The sequence below is a fragment of the Lacerta agilis genome, chromosome 17 (genome assembly GCF_009819535.1).
Source record: "Lacerta agilis isolate rLacAgi1 chromosome 17, rLacAgi1.pri, whole genome shotgun sequence".
NCBI classification, from domain to species: Eukaryota; Metazoa; Chordata; class Lepidosauria; order Squamata; family Lacertidae; genus Lacerta; species Lacerta agilis.
The window spans coordinates 11,423,429-11,444,960 of NC_046328.1; the positions used below are offsets into that span (position 1 = coordinate 11,423,429).

At 48.0% G+C, this 21,532-nt stretch overlaps 1 protein-coding gene across 3 annotated transcripts in view; it reads right to left on the reverse strand.

The window, feature by feature from the left end:
* TBX1 (T-box transcription factor 1) overlaps positions 1 to 21,532 on the reverse strand; it is a 44,487-nt gene that overhangs the window by 18,051 nt on the left and 4,904 nt on the right. For all 3 annotated transcript variants that reach the window (XM_033135747.1, XM_033135748.1, XM_033135749.1), the window contains exons 2-3: positions 20,409 to 20,937; positions 6,695 to 6,796 (exon numbers count right to left, since the gene is read on the reverse strand). In XM_033135747.1, coding sequence (XP_032991638.1) covers positions 6,695 to 6,796; positions 20,409 to 20,937 — 631 coding nt within the window. The remainder of the gene's footprint in view (positions 1 to 6,694; positions 6,797 to 20,408; positions 20,938 to 21,532) is intronic.

Here is a 21,532-nt window from a genome sequence, read left to right on the forward strand (position 1 = left end):
CACCCTGTCTCAATGGACTTGATATTTTTTTTAGGTGTTTTTAATTAGCACAACAACAGAGCACCATTTTTAACAGTATGATTAGAAAGTGAGGCAGTGTGGTGTAATGGTTAGACCCTACTAGGCAAGACCCTGGTTCAAGTCCCCACTCCGCCATGGAGCTCCCTGGGTGATCTTGAGCCTTTTTCTCTCTTTCTCTCTCAATGTAACCTTCCTCAAAGGGCTGCTGTGAGGATAAGATGAAGAGCAGGGAGGAAAACGCAAGCACTGCCTTCAAGGTAATAGATAAGTATTGCATTTGGGCACAGGTCACATCCACTGCAGTAAGCTTTAAGTTATAAGCTGTGTGTGTGTGTGTGTGTGTGTGTGTGTGTGTGTGTGTGTGTAACATACACACAGGTGAAACTCGAAAAATTAGAATATCGTGGAAATGTTCATTTCTTTTAGTAATTCAACTTAAAAGGTGAAACTAATATATGAGATAGACTCATGACATGCAAAGCAAGATATGTCAAGCCTTTGTTTGTTATAATTGTGATGATTATGGCGTACAGCCGACGAGAACCCCAAATTCACAATTTCAACTTTGGGGTTTTCATCAGCTGTACGCCATAATCATCACAATTATAACAAACAAAGGCTTGACATATCTCGCTTTGCATGTCATGAGTCTATCTCATATATTAAACTCCAGTAGCTAATGAAAACAATTGCTTACATAAATGGACTTTTTAAAATCCTAAACAAACCGTCAGCACTGACGAAGCACCTGGTGTAACATAAAAATTTTGAGCAGGTGACAAAATATCAGCTTTGTAGGTGTATTTATTGGATTTCAACAGCAATAGGCAGAAGGAACACCATCCCAACCAGAGGAGCTTAGCTGAAAGCCCCAAAATGGGGCGCTCTGTTGGCGGGGCAGGGGCAGGACTGAGGTGGCCCAAGATCCACCAGAACCCAAGCTGGTGTCACAGACACTACTGGGCTCAATGCAAGAGCAATCACTGCACCAACCCGGAGCTAGCACACAGATCAGGCCCGATCTGTGGCTGGGCAGTAGACCTGGAGATCCCTCTCCCATGTTTCAGAGCTCTGGCAGCAGCAGTGGGTAGCTTGGACTGCTTTGCCTAGCCCACAAGGAAACTAAGCAAATATGTGGTAATTGTGGGATAGTCAAGTATTGCATCTGTATAGGGCTGTAGCTTTAATCTAGGGAGCCCTTGGCAAAGGAACTTGGAAGTGAGACAAAGAGACCTACCACAGCCAGAGGCCGGGCAGCGTCTGAGCCACGGCTTAGCCAAAGAATTTGTTCTCATTGCCAGCACTTCGCCTTGAAAGATGCAAAATGACAGTAACTAGAGGGTGCCGCTGACCATGGGCAGAGACAGGTGGGTAGCCGTGTTGGTCTGCCATAGTCGAAACAAAATAGAAAATTCTTTCCAGTAGCACCTTAGAGACCAACTGAGTTTGTTCTTGGTATGAGCTTTCGTGTGCATGCACACTTCTTCAGATAACAACAAGAGAGTTCCTTTCACCACAGAGAGTTCCTTTCACCACAGAGTAACCAAAAGCAGTGCATGGACATCTGGGATGAGAGAAAAGAGCTACAAAGTCGGAGTGAATGTCTTCCAGAAAGGGCCTTTCATTTCTGAACTTTTAAAGTGTGGACCTGTGTGAAGTGTCAGGTTTCGCTTTCCCTTCTGTGTGATGGGAACAACTTCACTTTCTGTTCTTACAGCTTCTCAACCGCTAGCTTGCAAAGCAGCTGTAATATTCTCGTATGCGGTCTATAAGTTGGTGGGAACAGCTGATCAGATGCTTAGGAAGTTAAGAACATTAGAAGAGTCTTGTTGGTTCAAGCTAAAGGTATCTCCAGACACATAGCCCACTGAGTCAGTAGGGCCCAATGGAGACATGGTAGGAACACAACAACAGCCCTGCTAGGTCAGTCCAAAGGCCTATGTTGTCCTGAGCAACAAAGATGCTAGGTTGGCCTCAACTAGGGCCAGGGTCTTCTCAGTATTGGCACCGACTTGGTGGAACAGTCTATCACAAGAGACCAGGGCCCTGCGGGATTTGGCATCTTTCCGCAGGGCCTGCAAGACGGAGCTGTTCCACCTGGCCTTTGGGTTGGTTTCTGTTTGATATTTATGCTTCATTCTTTTATTGGTGGGCTATTTGAAAATGAGACTGCAGTTTTAATTTTGAATTTTTAAATTTGTATTTTAATCTGTATGTTAAATTGATCGTTTTTTATGTTTTGCTGTGATTTTAATTAGTGTTAGCCGCCCTGAGCCCGGTTTTTGGCTGGGAAGGGCGGGGTATAAAATTATTATTATTATTATTATTATTATTATTATTATTATTATTATTATTATTATTATCCTGTCCTTACATTGGAGAACCAAATGCAAAGAGGAACAGAATGTCCCAGGAACTCTCTCTACTTCTGATTCCCTGCAGCTGATATTTACAGGCATTCTGTCTCGAAAATGTTTGTCTAACGCTGAAATCAGCACCGACCCAACTTAGCAAAGGTGATCTTTCTATTAAAAAGAGAGAGAGAGAATCATTTGGCATGCCTCGCCCGAATCAAGAGAGAAGCATGCTGAAACAGTAATTGGTTTAAATGTCATCGGGGCAGCTAAATACGTTGGCACCTATGCATGTCTACTCAAAAGTAAGGCCCACTGGGTTCGGTGGAAACTTCTCTCAACCTGCCACCGATTTTTTTTCTTCTTTCGGTGTTTTTTCTTCTTCTTCTTCTTCCCCCAAAGTCCACATTGATTCAAGAGAGTGCCATTCTCCTTTTGTGATTGTTTATTTAAAAGTCTGCTTTGGCTCAGAGGGAGAATCCTCTCGCCTCGGAGTTGAGCAGAACCATCACTTGCCAAAAAAATGGAGGGGGAAGGAGGGGGGAGAGAAAGGGGGGGAAGAGATATCCTCAATTAGATGTTCTATATCCCGTTGCCTTTGACAAGCAAACATTTCTGAAATGCCCTGGGAAGCTGGAGATCTGTCTAAATATTTACATCTTTGGCATCGGGATTTCATAGGAGCAGGTTTTTTTGTTTTTCTGCCAGGCGCCTCGGACCTGGAGCAAAACGCATAAATGCTCCTTTCACTGGGTCTTTGAAAACCCTAGGTATGAAAAAAAGAAGAAGAAGTCAAAGCCTATAACAAGGGGAGGATGGGTGTGAAGGTGGGGAATATAGGAAGCTGGCTTATATTGAGTCAGAACATCAGTCTTGGCAGTGGTTCTCCTGGGTTATTATTTATTTATTTGTCTTTTTTATTTTCCTCCAAGGAGCTGGCACATGTATTTATCTCCCTCCTTCCTTAATCTTCACAACAGCCCTGTGAGGTAGGTTAGGCCGAGAGGCAGAGATTACCCAGTCAGCTTCATAACCAAGTGGGGATTTGAACCCTGGTCTCCCGGTCCAAGTCCAACACTCTAACCACTATGCCACACTGGCATGGACAGGGAGTCTCTCCCAGACCTATCTAGAGACAATGGGGATTGAACTGGGGACCTCCTGGCTGCAAAGCACTGAGCTGTTCCCCAAGCAGCTCCCCAGAGGAAGAGGAAGGTGGGGGGAGGATGCAGCCTTTCACCAGGGAACAAATAGAGCAGAGGTAGGCAACCTAAGGCCCGGGGGCTGGATGCGGCCCAATTGCCTTCTCAATCCGGCCCACGGACGATCTGGTAATCAGTGTGTTTTTTCCATGAGTAGAATGTGTGCTTTTATTTAAAATGCATCTCTGGGTTATTTGTGGGGCCTGCCTGGTGTTTTTACATGAGTAGAATGAGTGCTTTTATTTAAAATGCATCTCTGGGTTATTTGTGGGGCCTGTCTGGTGTTTTTACACGAGTAGAATGTGTGCTTTTATTTAAAATGCATCTCTGGGTTATTTGTGGGGCCTGCCTGGTGTTTTTACATGAGTAGAATGTGTGCTTTTATTTAAAATGCATCTCTGGGTTATTTGTGGGGCATAGGAATTCGTTCATATTTTTTTTTCAAAATAAAGTCCGGCCCACCACATGGTCTGAGGGTCAGTGGACCGGCCCACAACTGAAAAAGGTTGCTGACCCCTGAGATAGAGGCTCTTGTTGCCTAAAATGAGTCTCCCGTTTCCCCCCCCCCTCACATTATTTCATGTCCCTGCTACTGCTCTTGTCAACATGTCGATGTCAGCGGCGCACTTAGATCACTTTAGACATTGTCTTATGAGGACACACCTCTTTGGATGGCAAGTAGTCAGTGTGGGTGCCCTGCAGATGTTGTTGGACTCCTGCTCCCAGCAGCCCAAGCCAGTATGGCCAGTTGTCAGAGATGATGGGAAATGTAGTCCAAAAAATATGCAGGACACAATGTTGGCGGTGGTAAGGTGTGTTTTTAATGGGATTGTTATTTTGTGTGTTTTAATTATGGGTGTTGTTTTTTATTGTTTGTGTAATTGGTTCTTATGAACTGCTGAGAAGCCTAGCTTGACTTGAAGTGGATTTAGTTACAGGTAGGTAGCCCTGTTGGTCTGCATAGTCAAAACAAAATAAAATAAAAAATTCCTTCCAGTAGCACCTTAGAGACCAACTAAGTTTGTTCTTGGTATCTGAAGAAGTGTGCATGCACACGAAAGCTCATACCAAGAACAAACTTAGTTGGTCTCTAAGGTGCTACTGGAAGAAATTTAAGTGGATTGTTGTTGTTGTTATCATCATCATCATCATCATCATCATCATCATTATCTGACTCAGAAGACTAGGTGCTTACAAAGGTGCTAGTTTTTGGACACCAGGATTAAACTGTGCAGAGCTGGAAGATGGAGAGCGACTAGAAATGTAACACACACACACACACACACACACACACAATTAATTAATAATAAAATGATGGTGATGGTTTTCTTCCTTTGAAATATGGGACACCAGATTCTGATAGACGGGGCCCTGCTCCAAAGTCCTGCGTTCTATGGGGCTTACAGAACGCAGTAGCTGCGTACAGAATCGCAGGCTGCGATGCTTGCACCCAGTTCCCTTTCAGCTGGCTGTCGCTTCCTGACTGATGCACGCAGCAATTGCAGTGGACGACTGCAGCATCCTAAACGCAGCAGAACCTACAGAATAAACACGCATAGGATAGGACAGTGTTTTTCAACCACTGTTCCGCGGCACACTAGTGTGCCGCGAGATGTTGCCTGGTGTGCCGTGGGAAAAAATGAAAAATTACTTTATATATAGTCAATATAGGCACAGAGTTAAATTTTTTAACATTTTCTAATGGTGGTGTGCCTCGTGATTTTTTTCATGAAACAAGTGTGCCTTTGCCCAAAAAAGGTTGAAAAACACTGGGATAGGAGTGTTGTAGCAGACAACAGATTGTGGCCAATTAAATTCTCGCGGGGGGTGTGGATCGGGCGGGGGGGGGGTGGGTTGGTTCTCAGTCAACCCGATGATCCCACCCACGATTCCTAAGGGGCCTGCAAGCCAGAAATCGACTTCCACCGACCGAACCCGTTTGGAAGGATGGCCGTGAGGCGGATTCTTTTACAGAGTACAAAATTGGAGATAATCGCTGACAAATTGCCGAGGCCTCGGAGCGAAAACACGATAAAAGAGGCAGTAAAACTGGGATGTAATCGCCATCCGAGCTTGGAATGGCAGGGCTCAAAGCTGCTGGTTCTGCCGAGCCAAGGGATCCCGTGAGGAGTGTTTTTCCCCTGTCTCCCCTCCCGCACGACTTATCCCTCATTTGAGCCACCGCTCTCCACATTCTCACGGCATTGGCACGCAAGGAAGTGTTTGCACGTCGGAATGCGCCCAGGCGTGTCAGTGTCGCTGAAACGATATGCTCGAGCAGTCCAAAAGGTGTGTGTTGGGGTGTGTGTGTGGGTGTGTGTTTCATCTTCTGCTTTCAACGTTGCAATTATAAGTCTGTATTCTTGGAAGTAAAGCCCAAGTGAGATAAGTGGGACTTGCTCGTGAGTAGGGCCGGCCAGTGATAGGCTTTGGGACACTTTAGCTGTAAACCTGCGTAATAGCATTGGGCTGCACGACTGGAAAGTTACTTTCCCGTCTCCAGGGAAGGGAAAGAATTCAAGAACATTATGCATGGAGGGATTGTAAATTTACAACTTTTGAGCTCCCTCGTAGGGTGGTTTATATAAGAGAATAAAGCAATACAAATGAGAATCCATTAGATAAATAAATAAACTGTCCTGATCTGGGATTTACGAGTGCTTATATCGAACTTGGTTTGGGGACTTTTTAAAAATGGTTTTTTGGTTTTTTTTTGGTTTTGCATTGGTTCCTAATATTTGCAATCGCCCCTTAGTCTTTGATTTTAAGAGAACGTGAAAACAGGACATCATACAGCTTGAACACTAGCAAACCTCAAAAGAACCACTGGCGACTCCAGCCCCACAACTCTGTCCCCACAACCGTTGCAAATGACCTTGCAGCACAATCCGCACCACCATATCCATTTAGAAGCGAGTCCCAACTGAATTCAACGGGGCTGGGTTTTTTTTATACTTGTAAACCGCTTAATGCAAAGCGCTGAAGAAGCGCTCCCTAGTCTCCCAGAGCTGCGAGGGACTCCAAAGTTTGCTCAGCGCCGATTTGGGCGCCCTTAATGAGAATATTTGCTTCCAACCCGGGAAGATGGAAGGAAAGAAGAGGTGCCCTTGTACTTGCCGGTATCGCTTGTCGTCCACCGGTACGAAGTCCATCAAGAGCATGTAGTCTGCCATAGGGTCCATCCCAAAAATCTTCACCTGGAAGGTGGGGAACATCCTCCTGGATTAGGGAAGGAAAGGACAGCGCAGATGATGAGCGAGCTACAAAAAAAATGTTTTTCTGATCCTGCACCGGGTAGATGGCGAGGTAGGTGGGAAAACAAACCAGCAGGGGAAACAAACCAGCACACCTGACTCGACCGGGCGCTGCCCTAATGATCAATTGATTAGAAGCGCTGAAGCGGCTGCGCTGGAGCTGCCTCATAGCGAGTCAGATCATTGGGCCCCCTAGCCGAAAATAGCCTTTAAAAAATAAAAATAAATAAAAATTTAAAGCCCAGGGGGCGGGGCCACCGCCCGAAGTGTCACCCTCAGCAGGGTGCTGCCGCCCCCCCTTGCTACGCCCCTGTCTCTAGACCGACTGACAGCTGCTCCCCGGGATTTTAGACCTGCGGCGGGGTCTCTCTTCCACCTGGAGAGGCCTGCAAAGCGGATGGTATACCAAGGAGCCGCAACTGTAGCGCACACGCTGTACGTGCGGTTGTTGCACCCCTTTTATTTGGAGGCCCAGCTAGCTGGAGAGCCGCTGCCTGTCAAACATACTAAGCCGTTCTGGGATAAATGGACAGCTAGCCTTTTCCTTGCGTGATTCTGCGAGGCAGCTTCATCTGCGCTCTAGTCCTAACCCTGGTGTTTGGGAAGTGGTTACGCACAAGCCAGGCAGCAAATGCTAGTCTCAGTGGAACTGGGGAGAAAACATTTCAGCCCGTGTAAAACAAAACTAATTGCGCCTGCAGTCTTTGAAGCCCGTCCATTCTCTCGGAAAGAAAGTGGCGTTTGTGGCGGGCCTAGAGATGAGTTTAAATCCAAGCGCCTGTGTTGTGACAATGGTTTGCGTAAGCATCGCCAGTATGTCAGGGTAAAGTTGGTTAGTTAGGCTGGCAATGCCCTAAGAACAGGCGAACAGAGGAAAGATTCGTCAGAAGGGGCGCTTAAAACCAGTGGGACTTTGGGTAGCATCATAAAATGCTCTCCTCGGCTGGTTACACACTATACATCTGAAGCAGATTACTTCACACACACATATGAGGAATCTTGGGAACTATAGTTTACCCGCCACTTGGCTACGAGTCACAGCACCCTTAAGAAACTCCCATTCCCATGGCCCTTTGGGGAGGGGGGAAGCTGTGCGCTTTAAACGTGTGGCGTGTGTGCGCAGCCCTTGCCTGGCTGTCCTAAACATGCTACTGGAAGCGAATGGAGAGAGCGCGCAGCTCAGTGGGCCAGCGAGTGCTCTGGTTCAATCTCCGGTTTAAAGAGGCAGGGGTAGATTTCATAGAATTGCCGAGCTCGAAGGGACCACGTGGGTCATCTAGTCCCTCCCCTCCCCTTGCAATGCAGGAATGTTTCGACCAACGTGGGGCTCAAACCCATGATGGCCCCGAGATTGAGCTACCCCTGCAGGAAAAGGGATGGTAGGAAGGACTGGAGCACCCGTCGGGGGCTTTGGAGAGCCGCAACAGGGCGTGTAGACTATAGAGGGCGAGATGGACCAAGGTCCTTCTTATGTTGGTCCTTAATACACAACATAGAGAGACGCAGGTCCTCCACTTGTTAGAAGTGGATAAAGTGGAAATGAAAGGAAGCCGCGTTGGATCATTTCTTTTGGAGGCGGGGGCGGGGTAAGTTTGCTGTAGGACCAACTATTACATCCAAATATGGTTGAGAGCAACGCTCCGAGTCCCCCACGCTACTTCTTCACAGAAGAGCTCTGGGAGATCCGGAACTCACAACTATGTTTTGGTTGGCCCTACGGAAAGGTATTCCCCCACCCCACAGACCAATACACTGCTCTCACGCTCGCTCTCGTCTCCATTCAGAGTTGGGACCCCACGGGTCATCTAGTCCAGCCCCCTGCAATGCAGGCAACTCCACACATCCAATCTGAAACCATACGCCGCCGGCCCCCCTAGCTTAGCTTTGCAAATGTGCTAATTGTGTGTTTCATTGCTTCTTCTCATCCCGTTCCCTTGCTACAGCTTCGTGGTATTTTAGGGACACCGGAAATGTAGATGCAGGTCACGTAGAAGAAAAGCGCAACGGTACCAACCAGGACACTTAAATCCCTTTGACTTCAGTGTGGCTTTCTTCGGAAGAGGGAGTGGCAAACATCTGCTTAAACTTATAAATCCGAATATTTTCGCTTCTAGCAGGGCTGGATTTTTTTCTCTCTCTGAGCTTTGGATGTCTCCCCTTCCCCCCCCCCAAAGAAAAACAATTCTAGGGGCCAAAAGAGAAAAGTGAAAGCAGCCTGAGGAACTCTTAATAGGCCGATCTTCGCCCACGTAGGTACCCCCCTCCTCCTCTATTTCTTCCGAGGGCGCACGCTGCTCCCGAGATTCAGCAGCTTCGGATCAGGTCCCACATGCACAAGTCTCAAGTACAATATTTCCCGCTCCCGGAGCCCAGGCTACCCCGCCTCAGGCTGCTGCTGGCGGCTTCTTCTCCGTACAGTGAATTCAAAACCCTTGCAGGCAGAAATCCAGCACAGCAAGGCGAAGGATTCTGCCTCGCCTTTCATGCAGCATGCTTCTCTTCTAAGTGCAGGGAGCTTCTTCGCTGCCCAAGTTGCACTCAGGGTAGACCCATTAAAATGAATACACCCAAGTTAGTCGAGTCCGTCAGTTTTAATGGGTCTACTCTGCATAGCGCGAACGTCGGATAAGACCCTTGAACCCGTTGGGAACGGATGTGGACCGGCCAGGTGAAACAGCGTCGCTTGAGCCTGCTGCAAAACGATTGGTTCTCCGCCCACGTTTCTCCCCGGGGCCTGTCTGGAGCCTGCACAAATATGCGCGGCATCCTGGCTTGGGAAGGATTTCCCCCTCCCATCTCCAGGATGAGCGCCCCAGCTTCCAGAAGGGTGCCAGCGACAGCGTGATTCTGTTGCACCAAAAGCAAGCGAAGAGTCACCTAGTGGGACGTTAAAGGCGAACAGATTTACTGTGGAAGAAGTTCCGGTGGATTGGCGCATTCCCGGGGCAGGAAAAGCATTTGCGCTCCATAAAAAGTTTGCCTGGGTATGGCAGGAAGCTGTCTCCCACGGACTCACACTCATTGGTCCATATGCCCAAGCTGCACTCAGGGTAGACCCATTAAAATGAATACACCCAAGTTAGTCGAGTCCGTCAGTTTTAATGGGTCTACTCTGCATAGCGCGAACGTAGGATAAGACCCTTGAACCTTGAACTGTCTACACTGACTGGCAGCCGTTTTCTCCAGGGTTGGAGATGCAGGACCTTCTGCCTGCCGAGCACACGCTCTGACATTCAGCCACAGCCGTTCCCACGAAGCCCCTTGATAAGCGCCATGAACGGTGCTAAGTAATTTTGCCGAAAATCGCTCTGTAAGACGCTTCTTCTTCCCTCCCTCAGTTGTTAGGGCATATCGCCTCTGAGGTTTTTTGGTACTCCATGCTGTTGTTGTTGTTCAGTCGTTCAGTCGTGTCCGACTCTTCGTGACCCCATGGACCAGAGCACGCCAGGCACGCCTATCCTTCACTGCCTCTCGCAGTTTGGCCAAACTCATGCCAGTCGCTTCGAGAACACTGTCCAACCATCTCATCCTCTGTCGTCCCCTTCTCCTTGTGCCCTCCATCTTTCCCAGCATCAGGGTCTTTTCTAGGGATTCTTCTCTCCTCATGAGGTGGCCAAAGTACTGGAGCCTCAACTTCAGGATCTGTCCTTCTAGTGAGTACTCAGGGCTGATTTCTTTGAGAATGGATAGGTTTGATCTTCTTGCAGTCCATGGGACTCTCAAGAGTCTCCTCCAGCACCATAATTCAAAAGCATCAATTCTACGGCGATCAGCCTTCTTTATGGTCCAGCTCTCACTTCCGTACATTACTACTGGGAATACCATAGCTTTAACTATACGGACCTTTGTCGGCAAGGTGATGTCTTTGCTTTTTAAGATGCTGTCTAGGTTTGTCATTGCTTTTCTTCCAAGAAGCAGGCGTCTTCTAATTTCGTGACTGCTGTCACCATCTGCAGTGATCATGGAACCCAAGAAAGTGAAATCTCTCACTGCCTCCATTTCTTCCCCTTCTATTTGCCAGGAGGTGATGGGACCAGTGGCCATGATCTTAGTTTTTTTGATGTTGAGCTTCAGACCATAAGTTAGCATCGCATAGGGCATTAACTCTTACTGGGGGCGAAATGCCCCAGAGCAACCAATGGCTCTGGCAGCAGCCCCATGCCTTTGCACCCCAGCGAAAGTGTGCAGAGGAGACTAGGCGTAAAAGCTGTGGGAACGTTAAGGAAGGTAGGAGAGGATATATTGTTTTGGTATTATCCCTCCTCACTCACGCTATTGAGCAAACAGCAGAGCACATTCCCTTTGCAACTTATTGGAAGCAAGTTGATGATTCGATTCATTAGAATCCTTTAATGAAGCAATCAGGTTTGGCTTGTCCAGTCTGGATTGTTCCTGGTAAGCTTCCCCTTTATCTCCCTCTTAAAATAATAAAACAACACAGTCTTCTTTAAAAGTACAGTGGTGCCTCGGGTTACCTACGCTTCAGGTTACATACTCCGCTAACCCAGAAATAACGCTTCAGGTTAAGAACTTTGCTCCAGGATAAGAACAGAAATCGTGCTCTGGCGGCGCAGCGGCAGCGGGAGGTCCCATTAGCTAAAGTGGTGCTTCAGGTTAAGAACAGTTTCAGGTTAAGAACGGACCTCCGGAAGGAATTAAGTACTTAACCAGAGGTACTACTGTAATAATAAAGTTTTACTCACATTCAGTCCACAGCAGTAACCTGAAGGCAGGCTTTATCATGTGGTTACAGTGAAAAGAAGTCTGAGCTGAATCTCAGACATTCTGCTTGTGGGCTCCATCCTATGTGAAGGTTGAGCCATGCGCTGGCTAAGAGCCAGGAGAGCAAGAGTCCAAGACTAAGAGTTAATTGTGACTTCTAATGGCTCTTAAATGCAGGTATCTTCAAGGAGAGTGGCCATAGGACTATGGTACAGGGTATGTTTCGCATGCAGAAGGTCCCACGTTCAACCCTGGCACCTTCACGCGGGTCTGGGTCTGAAACCACCGCTGCCAGTCATTGTTGACAATGCTGAGCTAGATGGAGGAATGGTCTGAATCCCTACAGAGCAGTTCCCTCTGTGCTTATGCCTAGCTTGGCTCAGAAGCGCTTGAGGAGATCAGCCGAGGAAGGGCCCAGCATCACAAGACTGGAGGCACGTTCCCTAGGCCACCAAACTTTTCCCAGCTGAGGGGGCGGGGTGTGATCCGGGCTTTTGCATTTCTCAGAAACTCAGCCTGGCGCTTAGACTGAGTACACCCCACATTTTTGAGTACATCCCTCCCCCGCAACAAAAGAATAATGCGAACTGCAGTTTATTAAGGGTGCTGGAAACTGTCGCTCTATGTGGGGCCAATTACAGTTTCCAGGATCTTTTGGGGAAATGTGTTTTAAACAGCATGGTGTGCGCATAAGCAGCATCAGGCTTTCTGAGACAGTGTGGCATAGTGGTTAGAGTGTGGACTCATATCTGGAAGACCAGGGTTCAAATCCCCACTGGGCTATGAAGCTCACTGGGTGACCTTGGGGCAGTCACGCTCTCTTAGCCTAACCTACCTCACAGGGTTATTGCGGAGATTAAATAAGGAGGGAGAGAACCAGGTAGGTCACCTGGGATATAAATTAAAAAATAAATCCTTAGGCGCCTTTCACGCAATCCAGGCAGAGTCCTGGGCGGGCGAGAGCCTTTTCTGAAAGCACCAGCCGGCTTCAACTCACACAGTTAAGCGCGCAGCCCCCCCCCCCGGGAAATAAAGTTCACCCTGTAATCGATCAGGACCCACAGCTAAAACGTTTAACTGCTAAATTGATGGGAGGACAAGGTAGGTGTCAACTCCGAGCAAACTTGTTTGGGAGCAAATCCCACCCGAAATAAATTGGGTGTGGAAGAAAACGGATAGGATGGGGCTTCTGAAATCAAATGAGCAGGCTGCCCCACTCCGAAAAATATATAATGAATTTCATATCAGAGCAGCTTTCTGGGGACGGCTGGGTTAGCTCAGTGGGTAGAGCAAGAAGCTCTTTATCTCAGCGTCGTGGGTTCGAGCCTCACCTTGGACAAAAGATTCCGGCATCGCAGGGGGTTGGACTAGATGACCCGCATGGTCCCTTCCAGCTCTACAGACCTAAGATTCTATACTTAAACAATCCTGAAACTCAAAGGCTTCGTCTCTAAGGACAACACCTACTGCAATAGAGTGGTATTTACTCCCAGGTAAGTATGCAGGGGCTCGATCTGCAAGGGGTCGGAAGGATAAAAGTTGGGTAAGGGGGGAAAAGTTGTATGAAGAAGATATCTGAGCAGATTTGTTAAACTGGGTCCCTTTCAGTATGTTCTGAAAAATAAGGATGGCGCTTGGAAAGTGCAGAATAGCACTTGCTTGGCACAACGTCGTCTAATCTCTCCTCCCTGCCACAAAGCAGAATGACTTGCTCGTGAAATAGGCCTACTACGTCGTCTAACCTCCCCCTCCCCAAAACAAGTCGGGCTGAATGCTCACGAAACAATCCGCCTGGAAGCGACCTTAAAAGGATGGATCGGTTTGTTGCGGCATAAACTTCTGCGAGAACCCAGTCCGCAAGACGCATGGAGCTGGGTTGTATATTTAAATTACTTATTAGATTTGTATACCGCCTTCCTGTCAAGGCACCCAAGGCGGTTTACAATTTAAATACTAAAACAAATGGATTATCTTAAACGAAGACAGACAAGAGTCCTCTTCTGCCAGCTGGGTACTGCTGGTCTGTGGGCTCCCTGGCGTGTAGGCTCCCTTGCTCCTACCTTCCCTCGGGGCACGCAGATCTTCAGCAGCTCCCCAGGCAAGGGGAGTTCAACAGGCGTTTATTCCCAGGCAAAGAAGCGCAAGGGTGCACCCTGTCCGGGAGCTGCTTTGCTTTCCGGGGGGAAGAAGCACAGGCTCCGTAGGAAAAAGAGAGGCAGAGAAGGAGAGGGAGGGAGGGAGAAGTCTCCATTGCGGATTGGGACAGCTGTCCTTTCTGTTCCCGACGCTTCACGAGCCTCCCCCCTAGCATTTCTCTACCCCCCCACCCCCCACCCCGTGTGCGCTTAGGAGAGAGGGATTCTCTGGCCGGCCCCAAACCAAACGTGCTCTTCGTAGAAAACGTGCGGGCATCTCTGCTTAACGGTGCCTGCTTGTCCCGTCGGGGCGGGGGGGCCCTTCGGAGTAGTTCGGGGAAAAACCAAACCACACACCCCCAGACCCGGAGCGCAATATTGTGTCAGGCCCTGAGCTGATCGTTTAACAGGAGGTGAACCCTATTAACCTCCCGCGCCGGTGTTTTTTCGCGTTTGGCCTTAAATGAAGCTTGAAAAACAAACACGTTAACTTGAGAAACTCCAGCTTGAAACACAACCGGTTTTAAGGAGTCGTTAAAATAAGCCGGAGGCCTTCTGACGAGCGAGCGCAAAGTGCGTGTGCACGCAACCACTCGCCCTTACCAGGGACTAAGAAGCCTGTCTAAAAAAATTAGATCGGTTTGTTTTGCCCGTTTTAACCTTTCCCTTTCCCCACTTCTGGTAGAGGCGTTCAGAATTTTAAAACGGTTTGGGCTAAAAATGTAAGGACTGTATACATGTGAGAGTTTAAAATACAGACAGGAACGATATCCATTAACTTTTCCCACCGCTTTCGCCGAGCATTTTTACCTTTATTCGGAACTGAGTCCAAGTAAGTTAAACGGGACTTACTCCCCAGTTTAGGAATGTTTAGGAATTAAGCCTTATTTCTTCCGTCGTTATTCCACTTGAAAATAATCCAGCAGATTCTCAAACGCACAAGCACGATTTTTAGGAGACCTCCCTAGAGAATCTTGCTTCTTAATCAACTCTACTAAAATCAGTCAAAACGAACAAGCAAAGAAAACCGCTTTGGAGTGACCCACCTCCAAACGAACTAGGGAAGTCAAGGGGTTTGCGGATAAAAGAATCGTGGTTTAGGCTACAGTATTTTTCTACAATGTAGATGGGCGAAATCAAGTTCTGGAGCAGCCCGGATCAGCGCAGAACGACGTCGAGCAAACTCGCCCTGCTGGACCTAAACGTTTCGGAGATTTGAAATTCTAATTCTATTTAAACCGACGTTTACACATACACACTATTACACATACACACACACACACGCCCAAAATAGGAGTCCGGGGGGGGGGGTTAACGGTTCGATTCACAAGCTCAGGGCCTCGTTAACATACGAAATGCGTTGATTTCAGATCAGCAGACCCTGAACACAGACCCTAAAACCGCTTATAGCCAGGTTGTTTTTTGTTTTTTGTTTTGTTTTTTCTAAAGTTAAGCTGTGTATCAGTGTTGCTAATAAATAAACACGTTCACTGGGACGTGACCCCCGTTGAAATAAACGGCGCTGACCTTTTCTTAAAAAAGGAAATCCGTTTCAGATAGAGGGATTCTTGGGGAAACCACGACCGTGGCTTTCAAATCAAAAAACCACGCCCCACAAAACCCCCAACTCACTTATGGAGGTCCGTGTACACAGCAGGGTCAAGGAATGTGGGCAAAGAACTCTGAAACCAAACCGAAATCAATGCGAGGAGCATCCCCCCTCCCCCATTAAAACAATCGCCTAGGTTTTAGGAAGTCACCCATTCCCCCGCTCCATTATTTCAGCCCTACCAATTCAGAACAAAAGCAGCCATTGATTTAGAAGCTGCCGGATGGTATGAACCCTAATTCTCGCGAATCTGAGAGATAAACTGGGGCATCAGTTTCCTTTTCCCGCAAGTCTTTTTTTTTTTTTAAATCAAAACAAAAAGCTCACCCGTGGCGAGATTCCTTTCAAATCCAGAATCTCTGCTTTCCTAAATGAACGTTTTCCACATTGTACCTTTTACTGCAACCCTCGCATACATGTTTATTCAGAGGCAAATCGCATCGAGTCCAATGGAACTTAATCCCAAGTGACTGCGTATAGCGATTTAGGGTGGCAATATCACGCTTTGCTCACTTTTATGCGGGGCGTCCACATGAGGTAGTGATTATCTCATAGCCAGCCTGTATTTTACCCCCATGTCCCTTCGGTTAGCTCCAAAGGGGCTGGAAAGGAAAGTGTGTGTATGTGTGTGTGTATGTGCTGTTTAAACGCAACAACAACTGTTTACATTTACGTTTTTCGTACAGCAAGGTTTACTTCTGAGCAAACACTCAAAGCGACAGGAACAACGCTAAGCACCTTCTGTTGTGCCTGGGGTTGGAAATTCATTTTTATGTATTAGTTAAAAGGGCTCTTCTAACACGATCAACAATTATAAACTGTGCCATCCTGGTAGAACTTTGGGGGCAGAAGTCCAGGGACCCACTCTGAAGAAGGAGCAGGAGGATCCCCAAACACGTATCTATAGAACCACCGTAGGACCTTGAAGTCCAGAGTCAAATATTATTTAAACTTAACTACTGGCAAGTAAAGAAAGTAAACGGAGTGTTCTTTTGTGGAAGTTTAAAAGGGGTGCGTATTCTCTTTCTGACACTGCTACACAACTTCTAGACCAGTTACTAAAAAATCGCCTCCCAGGAAAGGAAAAGTCCTTGATCCAAAAAGGCTGGGCAAGATCCAGGGAAAGCCAAGTTCGTTGGAAATCGCCTAGATTCCCCTGGGAGAGATCAAGTTGCGTACACACCATACATTTAAAGCACACACACACAACCCACAAAAAATAATAATCACGGGAACTGTAGTTTGTTAAGGGAGTTCTAAGGTGTAAACTACGGTTCCCAGGATTGGGAAGGTGTTTTAAACGTACTTTAAAAGTATGATATTCTGATAAGAAGGGGGTGGGGGGGAGAGATCAATGTGGTTTAAAAGAGCATGGATCGTGCCCATTGCCTACCAGCAGGTGTTCTGCATAACTCATTGCTGCAGAGGTGTAAACAGAAAGGGAAAGAAAGCGGGGGCGACTGGACACAGAAAAGTATGTCCGGGTTGGCTAATGATTCCTACAGAGCATTCTCAGCAGGAGACGGTGGTAGACGTTGGCAGGCTTTGTTCCTTTCTGCTCACGGTTTGCTACCAGCAAACACGTGCAGGCGTTTCTGCTTCCCGAAGAACAGCCGGAGAGAGAGAGAGAGGAAGAAAGAGAGAGAGAGAGAGAGAGAAAGAAAGAAAGAAAGAAAGAAAGAAAGAAAGAAAGAAAGAAAGAAAGAAAGAAAGATCCCCCAAAGTGTCAGACCCAAATGAGACTACAGCGCACACCGGGCCTCTTCTATGCAATGGAGTCTTTCCTTTCCAGCACTAAAGCGGCTCCCCTCCGAAAAGGTTATGGGGCTTATAAGCCAGATCCGGAGCTCCTTGCTCTAACAAAAAAAGTGATCACATGTGCCGCGATCAACGATATTTGCAACGCTCGTTGGGATCAGATTCAAGGCCCCAGCTTGCCCTCCTCCTCTCTCCGCATTCTTGCCATAAAAAGAAGTTAGGGGCTGTGGTTCTTCAATCAATTCCCCTTTGAAACCAGCGGGGCTGATCTACCAACTGCTGGTCCTATACCCACAAAAGGATGTCACCCCAAAGACTCTTGGCTAGTGAGGAACTGAACCTTGCTGGGTCTTACTTCCGAGGAACTAAGCGCAGGATTGAACTTTCTCTTGACGCGGAAGTGGAGGTCTGTTATAGCGCCTTGGGCGGCGTTCATTGCCTCGGCAGAAACCGCTCCATAGTCAGGGCCCCAACCGAGCAACAACTCCCAATAATTTCAGCTTAACTGAATTGTGGGTTGTTGCTGTTAAAAATCGGGAGTATAGTATATGACAACTCCTGCTGGAACAGGAAAGTTGGGGGTGGCGGCCGCTGTGTGTTCAAGTTAATTTATGCGGCCCTCTGAAATAGCTGTTTCATTTAGTATATACCCGGGAGAAATTTAAAATGAAAAAAAAAATCCCCAGCATTTTATAAATGAATGTTTGAATTATGCTGAACTAAGGCTTTAACGAAACATAATACTGTTTTAAAAAAAACCAACCTATTTGTGTTCTTATTGTGTACTGTATGTATATATACTATATATGTGTAGGCTACTATATATAGAGAGAGAGAGTTTGAAAGGACTGCTAGGGCGAATCCTGAATTTATTTTACTGTACTTCCCTTCGGAATACATGAATAGAGAGAGATGACTAAACAGGCGAAATCCCTTCATTTCCCCCGCTCAAAATAAAGTACTAACAAAGCTCTGTATTGATATAACCCCCTCCCTGTATTTTTTCATATATATTTTAAGCAATGTAAACACACGTTTCCCCACACATTTATAAGAGGCTTTCTCTGTTCTGCGCTCCCAACTCTTTTCTTTTTCACACTGAGACAAAACGCAGAGCTTCCCCTTAAAGAAACACAAGTGACTGAAAACAGATTACCCTGAAAGAGTGAAGTTTTTAAATATATTTTTTTCTTCCAGAACAGGCCTATAAAATGTTTCCAACCTATCTATCCCCCGAAGGGAATTTGAATTCATTCCTTGGGAACTTAAAAAAAGAAGAAGCATTAAAACGGCATTAAAATTCTGAACTTTAATTTTCTGCTCTGTGGTGGGACGGTTTTTTTGAAAGAAAGAAAAAGAAAGAACCGTATGTTGCGAAACCCACATTTTACGACAGTCAACAGAGACTAGAACCCAAACTCCGGACAATAAAAAGAAACGAAGCGTATTTAAGATTTTAAGAAGATTTTGCGCCAGCTAAAATATTAAGATATATAGTTTTAAAGCGTGGAGCGTATCCCTGTAGAAGTTAAAATCTCCGCTCGACTGCCTGGATCTCAACGTTTAATTCTTATTTTTGTACATTTTTTTTTCCAAAATAGGGATTGAACCCTTGTGGTCACCCGTTGACCCCTTTACGTGGTGCAACCCACAAACCAAGTCAGGCCAGGCTGGCTGCTTCTACCTGAGCGAAGGGTTTTAGGGGTCGAGCTTGCCTCTTCGGCCGAATCAAAGGGAGACCGCTGATGCCCCCACCCGAAACAATTTATTTAGGTGAAAATGAGCCCTCGTTAAATCAGCCGGAATGACAAGTACACGTCGTTGCGTTCAGGATCAAAGTGGATCAGCCAGTTTTGAGTACAATTACATTTAGTTAATTTGTGGGCTACCACCTTGCGGGAAGCTATTTTAAAGTTACAAAGGGCAGCAAATTATCGGAAGGAAATGACGAGGAGGGTAGGGTGGGGCGGGGCGGTAGAGGGAGCGCAGGCTGCGATCCTAGGCACACACACACTTTGGAGCAATTCTCATTCAACTCAGTAGGACTTATTTCTGAGTAAATGTGTACAAGATCTATTAAACCATTACCGCGTTGCTGTTTAAAAATACACATTGTGCATATATGTAAAGGTTGGGGCTCAAGGAAGTTTGGGAAGGATGAGGGTTGATTAAGACTGGTAATGAACTAATCATTTAATCACCTCATGATGATGATGATGATGATGATCCTCCACACCTATTTTTCAAATCAAAAAGGTTTCCACCAGTGTTAGCATGTACTACTGTGAACTGTAAAGGGGATTTTTTTTTAAAAAAAAAGCAAACAAATCAGCAACATTTTGGGTCAGATAAGCCGAGATGCCGCTACATGAAAATCTGAGTCAATAAATGGAAGGATCCTGGATCACATAGTCTCACTTGGAAGTAAGCATTACTGAAGGAGGAGAGACGGGCACGAGTGAAAGTGGTTGGGATCGGGGTGTTTAGCGACGAATTCGTTCCTTAGTAACTCCTGCACTTAAGCAAAGCTACAGCAGGAAGACCGTAAGGAAAACAATGAAAGGGAGGGTGAAAAAATGCCACAAGAAAGCAAGGGGGGAGGGTGCCTTTTGGTATTCATGGCAGGAACGAAGCCTAAACTCCAGGAAGTCGATTAAAAGTCCCAACGCGCTCAAAGGCTTTACTATCCAAAGCGCGCACAGAATCGCAGCCCTAACGCCGCAATCCTCAGCGTGTCTTCTGCTCAGAAGAAAGCCCAACAGCAGTTCCAAGTTTCAGTAGGCAGAGGATCGCAGCCTTCCCTCCTTTCCAGTCCACCCAGATTATATTTATGTATTCAATGGGACATCCCCAAAGCGCCCAACTGTGACAGGATCGTGCATTAATTAATTAATTAATTAACGCCTTAAAATACAGTAAATAAATAAAAGAACGCCTGGTATATTCCCCATTCGTCCGCATTGCCTCCCCATCGGGGCAGAAAGCGTCTGAGAATGGGTCTTTACGGGAATAAGTTTGGGGGTGAGGAGAAACGGCGGACCCCACTTCCTCGGAAAGAAGCCCCTAGCGACCCACGGAGTCCCATCCTAGCCCTGCTCAGAGTAGCCCCATGGAAGTCAATGGACCTGACTCACTTAGGCCCGTCCATTTCAAAAGGCACCACTAACGGAAGCCTCGCCCGATCTCCTCTGAGCAGGACCCCCCCCCCCCTTTACTCCAGAGGAAGCCTGCCGCTTGCTTTAGAGAGGCCGGGAATCGCAGAATTGGAAGGGACCTCCAGGGTCATCCAGTCCACAACCCCCTGCACGCAAAACAGGAAAGGGGAGAAGAAGGCGCAAGGGGCTCTGACTGACCTGCCGGCCTTGGTGACGATCATCTCGGTGCCCAGCTGGTTGAACTCGTCCCAGAGCGCCTTCATCTCCAGCTGCACGTTGACGTTGGCCACTTTGGGATTCTTCTTGACGGGCGCCTTGGCCGAGGCCGGCGCCGATCCCCCTCCGCCGCCTCCCCCTCCGCCGCTCTCGGGGGTGTCGGAGCCCGGCGGCGGCGGCGGCGGAGGGTTGGCCCCGGAGCCGCCTGGGAAAGCGTAACCGAGCTGCTGCGGCTGCTGCTGCTGCTGCTGCTGCTGGCTGGCGTGGTGGTGCTGCGGCGCCGGTGGCGGCTGAGGCGGCGGATGTTGCTGCTGCTGCTGCTGCTGCTGCGCCGAGCACGGCTCGTAGTGCGGCGCCTCATGCTGCCCGTACGGGTCCCCCGGCGACGGCGAGAGGTGGTGGTAGCCGGCCGCCGCCGCCGCCGACGCGTTGAGGCTGCTCAGGCTGTTGGCCGTGAAAGCGGCGACGTCGCAAAAATGGGACAGCTGCGTGAGCCAAGGGCTGGAGATGGCTGATATCATGCCGGAGGAGGAGGAGGAAGAAGAAGATAAGAGAGAGGGGGAAAGGAAGAAGGAGAGAGAGAGAGAGAGAGAGAGAGAGAGAGAGAGAGAGAACAGCGGGAGGTCAGGTCGGTTGCTCGCTCGCTTCCCGGAGCTGCTCGCCCTCCTGAGGTAGAAGCTGCCCTGAACTGGGCCGCAGCGCCACCGCCGCCTCAATTTATAGCGCCCCGCCGCTGAGGGAGAAAGAGAATGGAGGCCCCTTTCTCTCTCTCTCTCGGTTGACTTGGCCTCTTCTCTTCTCTCTCTCTTTTTCACCCCTTAAAAAAAAAAAAGCGCTCGGCCAAGTTCGCCTCAGCGCCGGCTGGCTCGCTCCTTTGCTCTCGGTGGCGCGCCTGCGCGCGCAACCAGAAACTTTATAGCTTATCCCCGCGGCTGCTTCTCCTCATAAACGCGCCGGGGGCTCTCGGAGAAAGGCGCGCGAGGCGGCCACCGCCTCGGCTTGGGCTTCTGCGCCGGAGAGACGCCCAGAGAACTGAACGCCTAGATAGAGAGGCCCAGAAAAGCCCCTCGCGCTCTGAAGGAACGAGGCAGAGTCCTGCCTCCTTT